Below are 21,269 nucleotides of genomic sequence, written 5' to 3' on the forward strand. Positions count from 1 at the left end.
ACCTGGATGGGTGCCTGCTGTCCCACCCACTGTCATAACTCCTAATATAATTGTCTGGGTTATAATATAACCAGCCAGTTAGTAGGCTGGGCAAAGGATTTTACCTGAAAGCAGTAGATTTCTGCACTGCTGTTCACCTGGGAAAGGGCTGATCTTGAGAAAGGAAAGGAAGGCTTGGTTGTCTTGGTTAAGGCAGAAATTTCCTCCTCTCTCGGGAGGGAAGATGCTGGAAGACATACATTGGGCTCTCCAGAAATGGAAGTTCTGCAGGAAGGCTCCTTCCAGGATGGTTGAGGGGCTTGGAGAGGAGCCATAGAATCATAAAACTCAGTTGCTCATTCCTTGCATCCCAAGGTGGCCTTAAAAGTTACAGCCTGGTCCTAGTCAAGTGGTAGGGAATGAGGGGAAAGGTCTGTCCCACCCTTGGGATGGGGTGATAAAGCAAAGAGCCTACACCCTCTCCAGGCCAGGGAGGTGGTGGTAGTCATGGAGAGAATGGGACTAGGGCTGGCAAAGCCACAATCACAGGGGGTGGTGCGTGGCACAGGTCCCAAGCGGGATTCATAAGGGACTAGTTCCCAGCTCCCAGGGGGGACTAGTTCCCAGCTCCCAGGGGGTCAACAACAGCTGGAAGACTGAGACAGATGGTCAGCGGTGCTCCAAGGAAATCATAATTTGAGTACTTCATGAAACTATGGCTTTATTTTAAGACCTGCCATGTGGCCACGTGGATGCTACAACCCTCCCCGCCCTGAACCCTTCCCTGCCACCCACTTGTTTTTAGAGAACTGTTTCTCCTCCTCTCCTCTCCTGCCCCAGTGGCTGAACGGGAGGTGCGTTCTCTTCCTTGACCCCACCTCTCAGGACACAGTGGTTGGTTAAAGAAGAACCAATTGGAATACTTCCCTGAGCTTTTTCATATTAGAGCTGGTGGAGAAGCCCCTTTCTCTCCTGGCCTGGGGAGACTAATCATAACAATCAGTAACACTCTTGGGTATAGCACCGAGACTATATGTCAAGGACGGTCCTCTGTGCTTCGCATAAACTAATTCATGCAGTCCTCACAACAACCCTGTGAGGCAAGTCCTACCATTACCCTCACTTTACAGATGAAGAAACTGAGGCGCAGAGAACTTAAACAACCTGTCCAAGGTCACACTGGTAGAAAGGCCCGGAGTCAGGATTCAAAATCAACCTGTGTGGCTCCAGAGGACTTTCCACTGCTTTGTCTTACTGTCCCAGGACGTGAGCTTGGAAACGGCTGGCATCCCTGTCTTGCATTGAGTAGAGAAGTAGGTGAGCATTAGGAGAGAATGGAGCTGACCACAGACAGAAACTGAGCTGAGAGGCAGAAATTTTCAGGGGAAGGACAAAGCAACTCAAGCAACTAGAGCTACAGATTGAAGAGATTTCAGGAAATGTGGCATGCTGGCAGAACTGAAATTGCAACCTAAATAATCTATTTTCCATTGACCTCAAGAAAGGACCAAAAATACCCCAAATCAGAATCCCTCCATAACTGACAAAGGGGGACAAAGGTTACTTGGAGTTTTTCCATGGTATCCTCACCAGGGGTTGAGGATCTGAGGGACCACATTGTGCCTCCCACACCAGAGCCCTCTCCTACTCCATGCAGCTGCCCTCAGCAACAGGGGGTAAATCAGAATCCTGGGGTCAGTAGCTTCAACATCATAGACATTTGGAATTTTAAATCATGAGTCTGGTGATCACAGATGCCTCAGCTCACAGGATCTGAGAATCCCAGAGGTGAAAACTCAGCACTGGCCTTGAGTCCACATCCAGTCCCAAGGAAGGGACCCCATAGCTGCCCAAGGAAGGGACCCCATAGCTGCCCAAGGATTCCAGTCACCAAATTCGAAACTCCCTACCTGGAGGCATCTGAGAGCTCCTTGAGCTCAGACTCAAACCAAGAGCAAGAAATCTTCCAACAACAGCCCAGCAGGCCCCCAGCCTCTTCAGCAGGGCCCCTCCATTCTTGGGGCGGCCCCTCCCTCCTACAAGCTCTACCACTGAATTACTCTCTCAAAAGCGTTCTGCCTGGACTTCCCTGGTGGTGCAGTGGTTGAGAATCCACCTGCCAATGCAGGGGACATGGGTTCCAGCCCTGGTCTGGGAAGATCCCACATGCCGCGGAGCAACTAAGCCCGTGCGCCACAACTACTGACCCTGCGCTCTAGAGCCCGCGAGCCACAACTACTGAGACTGTGTGCCACAGATACTGAAGCCCACTCACTTAGAGCCTGTGCTCGGCAACAAGAGAAGCCACCACAGTGAGAAGCCCGCGCACCGCAACGAAGAGCAGCCCCCGCTCGCCGCAACTAGAGAAAGCCTGCGCACAGCAACGAAGACCCAACACAGCCAAAATAAATAAAGAAATGAATTAATTTATTTTAAAAAAGCGTTCTGCCTGCCTACACTTGCCCCTCTGATCCTGGTGCTGTCTCTTATGGGAGCAGCCATGGGGTGGGGGCAGGGGCTACTGGTATGACTGGGAAGGGACCCTGTTTGTAGGCCAAGTAGGTGGCCATCCCCATCTTAAGAGGCACAGGCATCGTTTCCCTCTCCTAACAGTCCCTGGCTACCCAGTCCTGGTGCCTGGAATCCCACCATTGGCTCCCAAACCTTTCTGAATCCCCTCTGTTCAATGCAAATACCTCAGAAGGAAGATTCCCTCGTACCAGTGCACTCACATTTACTGGTCACTGAATATGCTCGGTGGCTTTTTGTTCGGTCCTTTACCAGTGTGGCTTACCAGTGTGGCTTCACCAGGTCTTCCGCCACTTGGTAAGTAGCTACTATTTTATAGCTGAGTAAACTAAGGCTCACATGGGTCAGGCGACTGAATCAGGGTCATAGAGCCAGTATGTAAGTGGCAGAGCAGGGGCCGAGCACCCTCCCAAGCCCTTCACCCCTCAGCCAGGCTGTGGGAGACAGGCAGCGTGGTGGGTGAGGCCTGAGGGTGGAGAAGTCACAGGTCCCGAGCTGAGAGAAAGGAGACCTGGTTTGTTGCCCCAGGTGTGAGATCTTGTGAGGGTGACTGGGAGTCAGAATTCTCTGAGTATTTGTGTCCAGCAAGTTCCAGCTGAAGTAGAAAGGTACATGTGTTCAGGCCCTCACCTACACTCCAGCACGCAGGGTGCCTGCAGGACAGAGCACAGCTGGGTTCTTACAGGAGGGCAGGCAGGCAAGAAATCCATGTAAACCCAGCCACTCTTCAGCACCCCAACTGTGATCTCACCCTCCTCAGAAATCATCCCCCCAGGTTCTCATCAAAACCGAAGCATTCTGTGCTGGGCTTCGGGGACATGGGGGCAGATGAACCCCATCCCCTCTCCATACGTAGTGGGGAGACAGAAAGGGGTGACCATGCCCCAGCGTTAAAATCCTTTCTCCACGGGGTAGCTCGATCATCTTTAAATATGTGATTCCCCTCTTTAACGCCCTCTAGTGGCTCCCAACACACAATGAAATCCAAACTCGGCCCTCTTCTGGGCAGCCTGCCTCCTGGATCCCAACAGGCAGGGATCCTCAACAACACACACACCTTTCTGCTCCTCAGACACATCTCAGGCTTTGACAGGAGCTATCCTCACTGCAGGGAAGTGAGCCTTACACAGCATCTGTTTCTGGTGTTTACTTATTTATTTGCCTAGTTGTTTAATCTGTCTTTCCCACTAGAACGTGGTCTCCTGAGAGCAGGGGCTTGTATGTCATAAGTAACACCATATCCACAGTACCTAGTACAATGCCTGGAACATGGTACGTGCCCAAGAATGTTTGCTGAAAAACTGAATGAGAGCCATGAGAGGGAAGCAAAGATGCTGGAGCCCAGAAAGCCTCTGAGCCTGACTCAGGGTGGGCTCAGAAAGCTTCTCTAAAAGAGGTCACCTAAAGTAAGACAGAGAAAGACAAATACCATATAATATCACTTATATGTGGAATCTAAAATATGATACAAGTGAACTTATTTACAAAACAGAAACAGATTCACAGACATAGAAAACAAACTTATGGTTACCAAAGGGGAAAGGGGGTGGGGGAAGGATAAATTCAGAGTTTGGGATTAGCAGATACAAACTACTGTATATAAAATAAACAACAAGGTCCTACTGTATAGCATAGGAAACTATATTCAGTATCTTATAATAACCTATAATGGAAAAGAATCTGAAAAAGAATATATATATATATACACATATGGATAACTTTGCTGATTAATACAACATTGTAAATCAACTATACTTCAATTAAAACAAACACACAAACAAAAACCCCACCAAAACAAAAAACCCCAGACAAATCAAACCTATGGTATTAGAAGTCAGGATAGTATCAATAGTTACCTTTGGGGGCTTGCAGCTGGGTGGGGCACAAGGGAGACTCTGGGGGCTGGTAATAGTCTGTGTCTTAATCTGGGTGCTGGTTACATGGGTGCTGGTTACTTTGTGAAGAGTCATTGAGCTGTACAAATGTGTGCACTTTTCTCTTTATGTGCTACCCTTGAATTAAAAGTTTATTTTAAAAGTCAAAACAAAATTTTTTTAATAAGAAAAGATGTCACCTAAAGTTGAATCTTATAGGGTGAATGTCAGGAGTAGAGGATGGCATTCCAGGCAGAAGTAGCCCTGAGCAGCCCAGCACAGTTGTGAGAGCCCTACAAAGCCAGACCAGAGTGAGGGTCAGAGAGTGATGGGAAGCGGGACTGGGCAGGTCACAGCTTCTACCCTGGAGAGCCTTGACCTTTCACCTCTGTGATAGAGAGCCATAGAACTTTAAAGCAGAAAAATGACATGGTCTTGTTTGTGCTTTAGAAAAGACAAGTCTGAAGGATGCATGGAAAGGGGAAGACTGGAGGAAATGGAAAAGTTAGGGGCTATTACAATAGTCCAGGGGGAATGAACAGCTTTGAGAGACATCAAAAAGATAAAATCAGCAGAACTTGGAGACCAGGGTGGAGGAGAGGGAGGGAGGTGAGAGGGATGACTCCCAGGTTCCAGGCTTGGGCAACTGGGTGGATGACTATGCCATGGGGACACAGGAGGAGGAACAGGTTTGGGGTTGAAGATGTGAAGTTTGATTTGGGGCTTGCCGAGTTTGATGTGCCCATGTGACAGTCAGATGGAGGTGTTGGGAAGGCAGTTAGATTGCCCTTCTCCAGGGAGTAGCAGAGTGAACTTTAAATATATAAAGGAAAGAAATTGGGGGTCACAGCTCAGAAGAGAGGTCAGGGCTGTCCCCTCTCCCCTTTCTCATGAGAACACATCTGGAGAAACCAACTCACCCAGGGGGTGGGGACAGCTGGGAGTTGGAGGTGACACACAGGAGGCAGTGACACATCCCTGAAGGGTCGACCTTGGAGAAGCTGTGGTGCACACAGTTCCACCATGGACAGGCACTGGGACGCAGGATTTCCCTCCACACTGCTGCCCCAGATGTGGACAACCCCTGGCGGGGGATAGTGTATCTGCTCTCACCTGTCCAGGCACACGTACCCCTATCTCTGCTCATGCAACGCGGGGGAGGATCAGGTGCGTGAGCAACACTGCTAAGGCGAGACGGAGACGTAGCTGCCCAAACCTGACTCCCAGCCCGCCCGAGGTCCAGCTCACCTGAGTTGCCCTCACAGGTGGCTCACAGGTTGCAGCACCAGAAGCGGGGCTCGGGTGGGACCGGGGTGTTGGGGGTGTATCTCTTCACCCCCAGGCCCAGCCCTGCTGGGGGCCATAACACGCGAGCAAGGGATACGTGGTGGGGGGGGGGCTCGGGTGAGAGGGTTTGGGCTGCCTCTCCCCGGGCCCTTCGGCCGTTACCCCGCGGCCAGCAGCCCGCACACTGCTGTCTCGGGCTGTGTCCCGTCAGCTGCCCCTCCCGTCGGCTGTTCTCCAGACGCCCCTCAGTCCCATCAGTGCCTCCCGCCGAGTCCCCGCCCCCGCCTGGTACCTGCGGTCGCTTTCCCCGGAGGCGGCCCGCTTCCAGGCGGTCAGAAAGGCCATGGACAAGGGCCGGACTTGGATGGAGGCGCGGGCGGCCCCTCGTGGCTGCAGCGGCGGCTCCGGCGGCAGCACCTGGACGGGTTGGGCGGGGCGGGACCCGTGGCTCCTCCCCGCCGCGGCCGGGCGCCTCCCTGACTGGCAATAACGTCGGTGTCCCGGGAGCGGACCTGGGGAACCAGAGCAAGGCCACTACCGTCCAGAGCCGTCAAGACGCGTCAGTATACACAAGGAGAAACTGAGGCCCACCCAGGAAGGCCAGGGATTTGTCCAAGGTCACACAGAGGGCCAGTGGCAGCACCAGGACCGACCCCAGGCCCCTCCACTTCCAGTATAGAGCCCGTCCTCCGTATCGATGGGTGATGATGTCACCAATGCCTTTCCCACCTGCCTAAGTGCGGAGCCTGCCTTGCCAGGGCTGTACCTGGATAGGCTCAGGGGCTTGGTACTGCCCCCAAGTGCAGGGCACAGAGCAGGAGGGGCAGGCAAGGGGGCGGACAGACAGGAAGGAGCTGATTGGGCTTGGCAGTGGAGGCTGCTGACCAGGCGAGGCACTGGGATGTGGCCCTGTCCACAGACCTCTGATTCCCAGAGGAGAACGGGAGACAGAGGAGGATGAGCCTGTCTCCAGTTCACACTTTCTTTGAAACCCCGTATTTTGCCTTAGGTCATGTACATTTTTACTTTTTATTTTAAACAACTAACAAGTAGAAGAATCGGCTCTGGAGCAAGGTTAGCCCCTGGCAGTACAGTCTAGCAGGCTTCCATGGGAGGCTTTCAACTAAAGGCAAAGAACAAGGGAGCACCTTGAGGAGGTATTTGAGAAGGATCGCTCTGAGGTCCAGTGTGTAGGATGGATTCAGGGGTCCCTGGAGACTTCTCTCTGTGAGGGGGTACGGGGGTTGAACACAGATCAGGGACAGGGTGGCAATGGGACCACTGCTGTCTCCTTTTGGGCTGGGTCTGTATCCTAGGTCTTGTGCAACACAGATGACATGTCAATAAATGGTGACTAATTGTAATGTGCCAAGCCCTAAGCCAGGTGCTTTACACAAATTCTCATTTAATTTCACCTTATTAAATACTCACCCCCATTTCACAGTTGATGAAACTGAGGTTCAGAGGGGTTAACTGACTTCCCCCAGATCAAGCCTCACACCCAGATCTGTCTGCCCCATCTGCGGCTCCCTCCCAACCCTGCCTGTAGTTTGCAGGTGGGCAGGGCATGGAGTGGGAGGCCTGGGCAAAGCAGAGGGCAGAAGCCTCAAGGATCATCTGGGCAGTTTCTCTCACTTTTCCTTGGTAAGCAGCAGAGAAAATACAACCTTTCCCCCTCTCTCTGAGTGAGCACTCATGTCATGCTCTAGGCAGATCAACAAGCGCCCGTGAATGCTGCCTATCTGCCCACAAGGCTAGAGCTTCCAGATCTGGAAATTCCAGTTACAGTGCACCCATGGGCCCAAACTCCTCAGCTCACAGAGCTGTGCCCAGTTTGTCAGCACTGGGCACTGCAGATAGCCCACTTCCTCCTAGGCTCACAGGCATGAATACCACAGGGCCTCAGAAGCCTGGTCTCCTACAGCCCCCGAGCCCAGTCTAATCCTGGGTGGAATTAAAGTCCCACCCAGCCTCCAAGCCCACAACCAACACCACTTCCTCCAGAAAGTCCTCCTGTATCTCCCCAGTGGAGGACTACCTCCTTCTTCAGAGATTACATTTTTCTCTCAGAGCATTTAGCACTATATATTTTTTAATCCTTATATTGGTTATCAACGACCATATTAGTCTCACTCTTCAGATTTCTATCTGAAGGTACAGAGAATGTCTCACATGTGTGTCTTCCACGGAGCCTAGCACCACTGTTACACATAGTAGATGTTCAGTGTTGCGAGAATGAAGAAGGACCTAATATTTATCAAGTTTCTACTCAGTGGCAGGCACCATGCTGAGGGCTTTTACATACACTACCTCTAATCTGGGAAACTCTTGTTTTGAGAATATTTGAGTCAGAAGTTTAGAAATGTTCCTGAGATCGAATTAGGAACTGGGGGCAATTCTCTGGCGGTTCAGCGGTTAGGACTTGGTGCTTTCACTACTGGGGGGTTCGGGTTCAATCCCTGGTCGGGGAACTAAGATTCCCGCAAGCTAAGCGGCACGGCCAAAAAATAAAAAATAAAAAAAATTAGGGACTGGGATTCAATCCAAGGGTTCTCAAACTTCAAGCCTTCTTTCCTGTTCTTTTTCTTTGACATCTGGACATCTTCATCATCATGTTCTTATCTTCATCACCATCATTTGCTTAGAACTTTGTTAGGCATTATTCTAAACCCTTCACATGTACCAACTCATTTCATCCTCAAAATAACCCTATCAGGTGTGTCCTTTTACAACCCCAATTTTTCTAGTTGAGAAAGTGAAGCAGAGGATTAAGCAATCTGCTCAAAATAACAAAGGCTAGTTAAGTGGCAGGAGCTAGAACTCAACCCAAGTAGCCAGACTAGAGTCTGTATCTTAATCCCAGCCACAGCCTGCCTGCTACACAAGCTCTTAGAATGCACGCAGCATTTATGAGTCACTTTCCCAAAGCTTAGCTTATTTTGAATCTCACAACAATCCCAAGGTACAGCAGGTTTTATTCTTTCCCTTGCTCTGGAGCCAGTCTGCCTGGCTTAGAATCTTGGCCTCACCACTTGATAGCTGCCTGTGACTTCAGGCAAGTTACTTAACCTCTCTGTGCTTCAGCTTTCTCATCTGTAAAATGAGGATAATAATAACACCTATCACAAAGGTTGTCGTGAGGACTAAATGAGTTAATGCAAACAAGAGAGAATAGTGGACACACAGTGTGAGTGATAGTTTTATCCAGAATCAGTGGCGAACATTTAGTATCAATAAACTTTCAAAATAACTGAAGTTTATTCCCTTAATCTTATATAGACATTTTCCTAAAATATTTTCCTTTTTTGTGTACTTAAACACAGACATGACAGCTCTTACTTGGTGAGTATCTGCCATGTAACAGGAATGAAGACTTTATATCCATCATCTTTAATCCTCACAACAATCCTGCCTGGCAAGGATGTTGGTGTCCCACGAGCAGACCTGAGTAATCAGGGCAAGACCACTACCGTCCAGAGCCGTCGAGACTCATCAGTATTCACAGGGAGAAACTGAGGCCCACCCAGGACAGCCAGGGATTTGTCCAAGGTCACACAGAGGGCCAGTGGCAGCACCAGGACCGCAACCTGTGAGCCACCTGTGAGGGCAACTCAGGTGAGCTGGACCTCAGGTGGGCTGGGAGTCAGGTTTGGGCAGCTATGTCTCCCCTCAGTAGTGCTGTTCATGTACCTGATGCTCCCCAATGCTGCTCCACTGAGGATCAGAGAGGTTAAGAGATTTACCCAGAGTCACACAGCTAGCAAACAGTAAGGCCAGGAACCTTCTCAGGAAGCTGCGATGCATCAGGGTTTTCTTTGAGAACATTAGTTCTTGCTTAGGGCCCGGGGTTGCTCTGTTTGATCTCTGTTGATGCTTAGGCTCAAAGGGCTGCTTTTAAGGCCATGGATGCAAAAGGCAGCCTGGTGTGCTGGAAGAGTAGGTCTCAGAGCCAAGGCACCTGGGCTGGGGTCTTGGCCAAGTCACTTCCATCTCTGTATACCTCATGTTTTCTATCTGTTATAGTGCTGTAAGCATTAAATAGGGTAATGTATACTAAGCGCCTTAGTGCCAGGCTCAGAGAAGGTCCTCAGCAAGTGTCAGCTATTTTTCCTTGTCTCTTTTCCTTTTTACAAAATAACTCAGTCCTCTCAAGTTTTGACTCCAGAGGAAACAGAAAGGAGAGGCTGAAACTAAGCCCTTAGCTCTTGGGCAACTGAACACATTCTATACACTTATTGCAGTGGGGAAGAAAACTAGGTGGGGTCTTCCAGCAAAGACACACCTTCTCTCCACGAGATAATCCTTTACATTAATAACCCGTATACACAACAGGACTCACATTGCTTACTTGAAAAGAGATAATTTAAAAAATCAGTGGCTTTCTTTTATCTTGTGACCCAGTATGTATTCAATAACAAATTCTATTTCATAATTTTTAAAATGCTGATCAGTAACTTACTGAAAAATCTACAAATGAAATATAAGGTTTGCTTCAACATGACATCAAAGAGAAGTGTGTAGGAATATAGATAAAATAAGATTGGATGCGAACTGGTATTTATTGAAGCTGATTATTGGTATGAGTGTTCATTCTGCTTTACAGGCATAGCTCATTTTATTGTGTTTTGCTTCACTGTGCTTTGCAGATATTGCATTTTTTTTTACAAATTAAAGGTTTGTGGCAACCCTGCATTGAGCAAGTCTATTGGCACAATTTTTCTACAGCATTTGCTCACTTTACGTCTCTGTGTCACAGTTTGTTAATTCTTTTTTTTTGAATTTTTGAATTTTATTTTTTTACACAGCAGGCTCTTGTTAGCTATCCATTTTAGACATATTAGTATATATGGTAATTCTTGGAATATCAAACGTTTCATTATTATTTGTTATGGTGATCTGTGATCAGGAATCTTCAATGTAACTACTGTAATTATTTTGGCATTTTTTAAGCAATAAAGTATTTTTAAATTAAAGTAGGTACATTGTTTTCTTAGACTTAATGCTACTGCACACTTAATAGACTACAATGTAGTATAAACACAACTTTTATATGCACTGGGAAATGTGTGACTCACTTTATTGTGATATTCACTTTACTGCGATGGTCTGGAACTGAACACGCACTATCTCCAAGGTATGCCTGTACTACTCTGGTTACATTTTTTCCATGTTGCTCGATTTACTAAACTGATTTCACAACCCAACTAAGGAATTACAACCTGCCTATTGAAAAACATCAAGTTAGAGAGTAAAATTATGCACATCCCCAAAGAATTCCATATGCTACAATCATATTAGAGTGCCTTTATTTCCTTAAGGTAGCATTTTCTCAAGATTTGTTTAAAGAGGAAAAAAAAAAAAACCCAGCTTACATGTTCAAGCCATTACTGATTAAATATCAATCAGAGGGGCTTCCCTGGTGGCGCAGTGGTTGGGAGCCCGCCTGCCGATGCAGGGGACACGGGTTCGTGCCCCGGTCCGGGAGGATCCCGCATGCCGCGGAGCGGCTGGGCTCATGAGCCATGGCCGCTGAGCCTGCGCATCCGGAGCCTGTGCTCCGCCACGGGAGAGGCCACAACAGTGAGAGGCCCGTGTACCGCAAAAAAAAAAAAAAAAAAAAAAAAAATCAATCAGAAATTAAGGTTATGAAGGAAAAGCTTTCTAAGGGGTTAGGATTTTAACCTGAATGTGATGGGAATCAGTGGCATGTTTTATTACAGGAGTGATAGGGCAGATTTCGATTCTAGAAGAATCTGACTGTAACACGGAGGATGGTCTGGAAGCAGAGAGAAAAACAAAGAGATCGGCGGCAAGGAGATTAGGAAGCTTTGGCAAAAGCCTGAAGAGAGATGATGAAGACCTGAATTGGGGGAGTGGCACTAGGGATGGAGAGGACAGATTTGAGGGATACTTAAAAGGCAGAATTGTTAGGTCATGTTGACGGTTTGGAGGAGAATGAGTCAGGGAGAAGGCCTGGCACATATACACTCAATAAATGACATGATCAATGAAAGGGTGAAGTCAGAGCCCAGGGAGTGAGATATTTCACTAAGAACTCATAAACTGGGGAAAGTCTGCCTTAGAAGGAGTTAAATACAGAGTCTACATACGTGATGAAAGCAAAGATATGCAAAGTCACCCCTAAGAGACTTTATAAGCTACCCAACCAGCCAAACCAGACTGTAACCTGATCAAACATATTAGTCTAAAAAAATGTGTTCATCAGAGGGGCCAGGCAGCCCTGGCTGCAGGGAGTGAGGAACCTTACAGGTAGGAGGCATCCAAGCACTGGCAGGGAGAAGGAATCTTCATTCAACCAGTTGTGAGCACTTCAAGCCCTATAGCAACTTCTACTGGAAACTGACATTTTGTTCTTTACATCAGTCCCTGTGAACCTGCTTAATGGGAGCTTTGTCTCTCTTCTACTGATGAAAATCAGGTTTCTAAAGTTGAAGGTCAGACCTTGGATAAGGTTGATTTCACTAAGTAATGAGTATCACTTAAATGAGGCTTCCTGGGAGACTGTCTGGCAGCCTTTTTCAGTCAACAGAGCTCTGACATCAAATGATGTGGCCTTGTGAAAGCTGTGTTTTTATGGTTGTTGTTTTGTTTTAATTTTGACAGTTGCCATCTACACTTTTACTAATGCTAGGAGCAGAATACTGTGTCCTAAGGACACCTCGTCTGGGAAGCCTTCCCCAGTCCTCTCAGCCAGAACTATTCTCTCCTTCCTCTGGGTGTCCCAGTACTCCTATCATAATCTTCAATGTGCAGTGTTGTGAAATTAACTGTAAGTAATGTCTATCTCCCCCACTATACCACTGATGGCCTCATATGAGTTTTCTCTGTCTCTGACCCAGCACAGTACCCAGAACACAATACACCTTAGCAAAGGTGAACAGAATGACAATGATCTTCTCTGTGCATTCCCAAAACTCAGATGATAAAGGGCTTTCTGGCAGTAAGAGGTACAATATTGAGCCATACATCAAAAGTATTTTAATATAAGTTTTCTTCAGTAGAGCAGAGTGATTGAGCATGGGTTCTGGATCTAGACTCCCTGGGTTTGAATCCTGACTCTGACACTTTTTAGCTCTGTGATTTGGGCAAGTTGTTTAACCTTTTTGTACCTCAGCTTTCTCATCTGTAAACTGCAAATAACAGTAACTAATTTAAAGGATTGTTATGGACATTAAAATGAATCAGCATATAGATCTTCCTTGACTTACGATGGGGTTATATCCCCATAAACCCACCACAAACTGAAAATATCATAAGTCAGAAATGCATTTAATACAGCTAAGCTACCACATCAGAGCTTGGCCTACTCTACCTTACACATACTCAGAACACTTAACATTAACCTACAGGTGGGCAAAATCACCTAATGCAAAGCCTATTTTATAATAACGTGTTGACTATCTCATGTAACTTACTGAATATTGTGGTAAAAGTGAAAAACAGAACAGCTGTCTGGGTACTGGGTGGCTGTAAGTGTACTGGATGTTCACCCTTGTGATCGTGCAGCTGACTGGGAGCTGCGGCCGCTGCCCAGCATCATGAGAGGGGATGGTACAGCACATTGCTGGCCTGGGAAAAGAGCAAAATTCAAAAGTCAAGGTATGTTTCCTACTGAATATGTATTACTTTTGCACCATCATAAAGTAAAAAAATCATAAGTCAAACCATCATTAAGTTGGGGACCGTATATTAAAGTGTTTCAAATAGTACTGGCACATAGTAAGTGCTGTTAGCCTGCAATTATTATTTTTAAAAACTCTCTTTATCCACAAGGAAGATTAGAGGTGCTTTACACTATGAAGCAGAAGTGACAGGTCAAGTACAGAATGACAAGGTGCAACAGCACTGCAAACCAAATGAGTACATCTAATAAGACGTGCAGGAGAACAGAGAGACCTGGAAGTCAGTCCCTATTCTAGTGGTTCTCGAAGCGAGGTCCCTGGGCCAGCAACTTCAGCATTATCTGGGAGCTTGTCAGAAATTCAGATTCTTAGGTCCCACTCTAGACCTACTGAAATCACAAACTTTGGGGATGGGGTCCACAATCTGTACTTTAACAAGCCCTCCAGGTGATCCTGATGCTTGCTGAAGTTTGCAACCACTCCCTTCCCCTCACCACCCATATCTAATCAGACTCTAAGGCCTGATAATTCTCTTAAATCAATCCCCTTTTCTCGGGCCTCAGCCACAGCCATATTTTAGGTACCTACCATCTCACCTGAATGACTCCATCAGCCTTCACCTGCTCTCCCTGCCTTACCTGGTTTCCTTCTAAAGCAATCCACCAAATCACTACCAGTGAGACCTTTCTTACACACAAACACTTCACTCTTTTGCCCACAAACCTACTCTAGTTACACTGAACTACTTCAATACTTGCTGTTTGCTAGCACACTAGGTCGTGTGCTAGTACACTATGTTGTGTCCTACCACTTTTTCTTTATACAACCATGGCCTCTGCCTAGAATGCCCTGTCCCTCCATCTGTGTGGCAAACTCTCCAAAATCTACTCTTTGCCTACCTTTTAATGTATTCTTTCCAGAGCTTTGCCAGCACTAATAAGTTATTTTTTGTTTTTGCCAGCTTTTGTGGTTTTAAAATTTGTATTTCTTTAATAAAAGAAAGGTTGGCTATCTCCCCTATGTTCCGATTTATCATTTATCATAATATTGGTAACTTACAATGGTTGGGTACTTTCATGTGTCAAAAACTGTTCTAAATCCTGGTAAAGATTAAATATGAAAATGAATTAGGAAATGTTTTATAAGATGCCACGTGCTATGTAGTAGGTTTATTTCATTAATCCTCAAGAGCAGAGATTACATGGATTATTCTATTTATGATAGTTCTCCTCTGGCTTCTCACCTTTAACAGGAATAGAGAGCAGTGGTCAAAACGGTACAGCCAGTCTTCTGGGTTCAAATTCCAGCTCTGTCACTTACTGGCTACATAACTGTGGCCTAATTAGGGCACCTCCTCTGTGAAATGGAGACAAAAATAGTACCTATACATTACAGGGTTACTTTTCTAAGGATGAAATGAAATAATATACGGAAAGCACTAAGGATTCTGCCTGAAGCTCAATATACGTTATCTGTTATTATTTATCATGCCCTGTTCCTAGCATTTCCTATAGGCAATATTTTTTTCACAGAAAAGGAGACAAAGCACGGTAAACTGGAAAGAGTATCATGTTTTAGAATCAGACAGACCAGAGTTCAATTCCTGGCTCATCTACTTATTAGCAGTATTATCTGAAGCATACTATTTTAACTTTTTTTGTGTGTGTTATTTTTTTTGTGGTACGCGGGCCTCTCACTGTTGTGCCCTCTCCCACTGCGGAGCAGAGGCTCCGGACGCGCAGGCTCAGCGGCCATGGCTCACGGGCCCAGCCGCTCCGCGGCATGTGGGATCTTCCCGGACCGGGGCACGAACCCATGTCCCCTGCATCGGCAGGCGGACTCTCAACCACTGCGCCACCAGGGAAGCCCTATTTTAACTTTTTTGAGCCTCATTTTTCCTATTTCTAAAACAGGCGATAATAATAGTACTACTTAGGGCTTTTGTGAAGATTAACCAAGAAGACACACGTAAAGTGCTTAGTATAGTGCATTCAATAACCAATAGCGGGCCTCCCTGGTGGCGCAGTGGTTGAGAATCTGCCTGCCAATGCAGGGGACATGGGTTCGAGCCCTGGTCTGGGAAGATCCCACATGCCGCGGAGCAGCTAAGCCCGTGCGCCACAGCTACTGAGCCTGCGCGACTGGAGCCTGTGCTCTGCAACAAGAGAAGGCCGCGACAGTGAGAGGCCCACGCACCATGATGAAGAGTGGCCCCCGCTCGCCGCAACTAGAGAAAGCCCTCGCACAGAAACGAAGACCCAACACAGCCAAAAATAAATAAATAAATAAATAAATTAAAAAAAAAAAAAAAAAAAATAACCAATAGCTATTTTCACTATTAATAATAACATGGCTGCATCTGTTTGATTAAAATAAATAACATTAAAAAGCTGTCAAACTCAAATCATTCAGAACAATCCTGTGAGTTGGGTATTATGACGTTCATTAGAAGAAGAAAATGAGGTTCAGGGAGGCTAAGTAACTTTGTCAAAGTCATCTTTCCTAAAAATGGCAGACCAGGGTTGTCTGAATTTTTCACACCACAGTGCCCTCCTAGAGTCCATCTCACAAATCCTCATTCAACAAATATATACACACCACCTACGTTTCAGGCACTGTCTCTATGCATACCTGTTTCCTATCCTTCTTTCAAAAAAACAGGACATGTCAACTAAAAAATAGTTAACATTTATTGAGTATTTTATTCTATACCAGGTACTGTCTCAAGCACTTTACACATATTAATCTGTGCTGATTGTATGCCTACCCCTCCTTAGACACAGCATGGACATAACAGAGAATCGTGCAAAACTCCATTTCAGATAGGATGTATGGATAGTATGGTTTATTATAATTTAAAGTTTATTGTTCTCATAATTACAGGCTACAGTTTAGAAGTTTGAAACATAAGAGAAAATTCTATAAAGAGAACTCAAATAAACCTGAACAAGTAGGTAGAAGATGGTTAAAACTTCATAAGTAGTGCCACTTAGCTCTCAGGAATACTTATCTGTCCTTTCAAGCACAGGCTCTGGAGCCAGGGTCAACAACATAAAATATAATCATAAATGACTCTAAGACATTCATCCTACACAAGTGAGCATGGAGATTTATATATATATATATATATATATATATATATATATATATATATATATGTATATGTATATATGTATATATATATAATACATACTTTAATATATTATATTGGTCCACTGAGTATACATATTTTAATAAAAGAATCTATGTAATCCAGTTAAACACACATAAGATTAAGGTATACTTATTACATCGAAAGTTGGTGTTTATAAGTTACAGATATTTAGTACTTTCCAGAGTGTTCTTTTAATTAAAAAAAATATTTTAAAACCATTTCAAACATCTGTTCATTTTCCCAGTGCAAAAGAAGGTTGTTCAAGTCTACTTACCTTTTTCCTAAAGTGTTAAGGGGAAGAAAAAAACCCAAAACTCACTACCATTCACAACTCCCAATACTACTTTCTCAATCAACTTTTGCAGTATATCCTTATAACTGGATTAGTTTATCAAAATTAAACCCTTGTGATTATGATTCAGCCCTTGCTTCATATGTATGACTTTTATGCTGAAATGTTTTAATCTATAAAAGTAGAAAAAAGCTAACAGTGCAAGAAAGTGGTTCAAATTTGTTTTAAACTGCAGCAATTCAATTGTGTGTGGAGAGAAAAAAAGCACCATTTCAAGATGAAATGAACTGGATATTTTGGAATTTATTCATAGGCTAGGCAACAAGTTACTCTGATTAACACAGATCAATACCACCTTGACTTGGTAACCACAGAGATATTTAATTAGTTTTTAGGTGCATTTTCCTTTATCTTGGTTTTCAATACATTATCTAAATCACTGACTCAGGTTAAAAAAAAATAAGATTACAATTTACAGCCTACTTCACAGTCCATTTTAAATTCAGCTTGTCTGCTTGGTCAATTTTACAGGAGATAGGCTTTTAACACATAAAGAGCTTCGATAATTTGGCAGGTCTCTTCTCTCCCAATTAAAAAACACAAAATTTTTTTGCTAGCCTGCCAATTTTGTAGGTTAAAAACACAAAGAGAATAAACTATTTTAATCCACAAAAATGGACAAAAAGCAATAATATGATTTAATACACGTCACTTTTTTCAGTTGTATTCAGTGAATGTTTTTACATTTCAAGTAACTGAACCTTCATTAAAGAAAAAAAAAAAATATATGTATACAAAAAGTTAAAGTACCTTCCAGTTCTAGCTTGCTAAAGTTTCTTCTGCAAAAGTAGGAAAATAAACCTACCATGAACTAAAGAGGACAGTGCCATGGCAGTGGCAGAATGGCTGCCAGGTTAAGATTTTTGCTTACCTTATATTGATGGGTATATTTTAAGTGGTAATTTTTCTCCACCCTCTAATGCTTAAAATTATGGAGAGGTATGTGTTTATCAAAATTCCCTAAGTCCAGAGAAGAAAATTTTAAATATATTTCACACATGAGGCTTTAAAGTTTTTATTTAGGAAAAGATTGAATCTGAAGCTATAATGGTTCAATCTAAAGCATCCCTTTTTCAATAGTGGAGTCAATTTATGCAAAATATTTTTTCTTGTCTATAAAAAACAAATTGAACAGTATTTTGATTATAAGGAAATACAAACATGTACTTTAAACTAGCCAACTCGCTCTGTCATAAAAGAAATAGGATGTTCTTTCCCTTCCCCTCTTTCAACCATTTAAATTAGGGGAGAATACTGCCAACTTTAAGAACCCCACTGGCTATCATCAGAGTAACTACAGAACAAGGGTAGCAAAGGGATGAAACTATTTCTCTATATTCCAGAAGGCAGAAGCTTGGGTGCTCTAGCTTTCCAAGTAAAAGTAGCACAGGCAGGCAAAAGCTCACACTAAATGCACACCAGAACGGGGGCCTAGGTGAAGTTATCTGGGCTACCGCTTTTACAGGGGGAAAAAAAGGACAAATCTGAAATGGAGTTTAAAAAAAACAAAAACTTTTGTCACATTTACAGGAATCTCAAACCTTTTGTATTCCCATGCTCATAGCTAGTTTTGATACACACTGTAAATAGCTTCAGTATTCAGGAAGAAGAGTATTGTGTGATTGACAAAGAACAGGAAAATTCTTCATGCTTCTGATACTTCAGATTTGCTGAGTGCAATAGCCAGTTCTAAGTCTTCTTGCTCTTGCTGATTCAGTCGGGCAAGCCTCTGCTCTTCCTCTCTCTCACTCTCCCTCTTGGCCCACTCAATCATATCTTCTTCAGAGGGATACTGCCATTTAAAAGACAAATGAACAAACGAATAAATTCATGAGCAGAACAAACACAAGAAGGAAAAAGAACTTTTACGAAATGATATTTAACTATTTGTTTCACCTTCTGAAGGACTCTGTAAATAGTCCTGTTAATTGTTAATTTTTTTTTCTGAAAACACATTTAATCAGTTATTAAAATATGATTTAATCTTAAAAATTAATGCAGTCTACAGATAGTCTATAAAATGGAACATTAAACATCATTTTTTTAAAAAGTGGAAATTCTTAAGGTGAATCAGGAGATTTAAAAACAGGAGAGGGCTAGCATTTTTATCTAATGTGAAACATTAACTACTTCAACTTCAGTGAGTATCCTCACATGATAAATCATTTTCAACTTAATCCCACTGGTGATTTCCTACCTTATCCTAGCCCTTCAGGTACAGAAAAATTATGAAGCAAAGAATATCTATACATACATAAATTTTGTTATACATAAAATAAGAGTACTGGATATACTAAATAAGATGTGAACCTGATCAATTTTTTAATGCATTATAAAGAATTCAGTAGACATTGAGAACTTTATGACCTAGTCTAAATAAAACCTTAATGCTGGTAATTATTAAGTCAAGGAAATACACTTATCCACCTGAAAGAGCAACCGTGGCAGATACTAAATAAAAAAATTCTACCCAGTTTCAAGTCCTGTCATACAGAGGAATACCATAACAGGATGAACACCATAATAGGATGAAGTGAAAGAAACTGTCAGGCTTTTTGAAAATGGTAGCTTTTCCCCTAGGGAATTAGAGGGCCTTTGAAACTTATAATACTTAACAAATCTTTCATAATTAAAAAAAGAAGACATTTTTATTATGAGCTGCTTAATATTATACTATACGGAGATGCTGGAATATGAAATAAGCAAAATGCCTTAGCTATTGTTCAAGACTCATTCCAACCAGGTTTTGACTTGCTGAAATCATATTTAAGATATTAAATGCCACAAACTGCCAGAAGGTTATTTTATATTAAGAGGATTATACTAAGAAGAGCAATTCTGGATTCTCTGCTCGAAACAACTCAAATTCCATCTAATAAAAGGCAGTATAATTCTGACACTCTCTGTTTTCCAGTATTCAAAATACTGATTCCTATTCTGCTCCTTTACATTCAGAGGAAGCCACTGAAACTTAAGAGTACAGATTCAAAAGCTGGGTAACTGAGACTAATTCTGTCTGCCTTAGTTGCATACAGATTCCTGCCTACCTCCTTTCTAACTAGAAATGGCTGCAGGGATAAAGTGACGGGTTGAGGGACCCAATGCTACACTGAGGGAGACATTAGGCACATTGTGGTCAGAGTCACCTGGCCACTAGATCTCTTATTTCTAAAATCATCTCAAGTGCTTAAGGTATTAAGTAGAGGAAAATTATTGCTTTGTTATAAAATAGCGATAATGAAGGTCATTTTACCTGAAAAAACATCTGGGAAAATGAAACACTGTTAGTTACTCTAAGAATTAAAAAAAAAAAAAGCCTTGTTTTTATCTAAATAATGATGGAATACATGTCATTGCTTAATGTCCGTCCCTCCAGAGTGACACTTCAAGCTGGTTGTCCCATTTCTGTGATCTTACAGACCCTGCCTATGGTCTTGTCACAGAACTCTTCTATTGTCTTTACTGGCCTGCCTATGTTAGTCAGCTCTGGGAGGATGCAGAGTAAATATGGAATGCTAGTGAATTAGAGCCCCCCAAATAATTAAAGATTGTTTAGCTCTTAACAATCATATTTATTTAATAAAACCAACATTTACTTTTTAGGAACACTACTATATGAAACCAGAGTTTTATTTTCAATTCAAAGAATTCCTGGCCCTATCCTCTCATAATTGTTGACTGGTCTCCAGAAATCATCAAGGCTTTATACACAAACACACAAACACAGTTACAAATACACAAACTCATTATTGGCATTATTCATCCAGAGGGCAGACAGCAAATGACTCTCTAATGGCCCATCATCCATAACAATTTGCAAACTAATAACTGTCAGAATTTTATTTATATTGTTTACCAAGATCAAGAGAAGGGTTTTGCAAAACAACTGGTATATAACCCAAGAATTAAGACTACAAAAATCATTTGAGCAATGAAATACTTTTAGAACCAGCAAACAGAATCAAACAGAGATTTTTTGGTTGAGGGAAGAATAAAGATCATTTTTAACATATTGGTAAATTTAGTTGAAATAATGCAAATTTGGCAGACTCCAAAATAATCTTTGAAAACTCTTTAAACTGTAAATGGAAAGATTTTCCCCCAAACAGCCCATTCACAGTACTTACAGCACTGAAGTTAGCAAAATTGCTTGGGTCAGCCTCTTTACTGGTAGTGGTAGTAGTAGAAGAAGAAGAAGTGAATGGATCACAAAACATATCAGGATCTTTTTCTTTGGGGCTGTCATTGCCTGGGAAAGGCTGAAATGGATCATTCAGTTTAAAGGGATCAGAAGAATCCGATTTGTTGATGGGTCTTTTCCCTGGATCAAAATCATTACAATTAATTCAACCAGCAAATATGGCAAACACAAACACACAAGAACATGAACACAGGGAGCATTAAAGAGCTGGGGGTGGGGAATGGGGGTCAGTACCTCAAACACATTCTTA

General features: G+C 43.5%; 1 protein-coding gene across 3 annotated transcripts in view; it reads right to left on the reverse strand.

The window, feature by feature from the left end:
* Positions 1-16,156: 16,156 nt before the first annotated feature.
* Positions 16,157-21,269, reverse strand: part of EPS15 (epidermal growth factor receptor pathway substrate 15) — a 164,225-nt gene continuing 159,112 nt past the window's right edge. For all 3 annotated transcript variants that reach the window (XM_032634465.1, XM_032634456.1, XM_032634473.1), the window contains 2 exons: positions 20,946-21,139; positions 16,157-18,610 (listed from right to left, as the gene is read on the reverse strand). In XM_032634465.1, coding sequence (XP_032490356.1) covers positions 18,464-18,610; positions 20,946-21,139 — 341 coding nt within the window. In that variant the 3' untranslated portion in view covers positions 16,157-18,463. The remainder of the gene's footprint in view (positions 18,611-20,945; positions 21,140-21,269) is intronic.

This window comes from Phocoena sinus, chromosome 1 (genome assembly GCF_008692025.1).
Source record: "Phocoena sinus isolate mPhoSin1 chromosome 1, mPhoSin1.pri, whole genome shotgun sequence".
In the NCBI taxonomy this organism is placed as follows: domain Eukaryota; kingdom Metazoa; phylum Chordata; class Mammalia; order Artiodactyla; family Phocoenidae; genus Phocoena; species Phocoena sinus.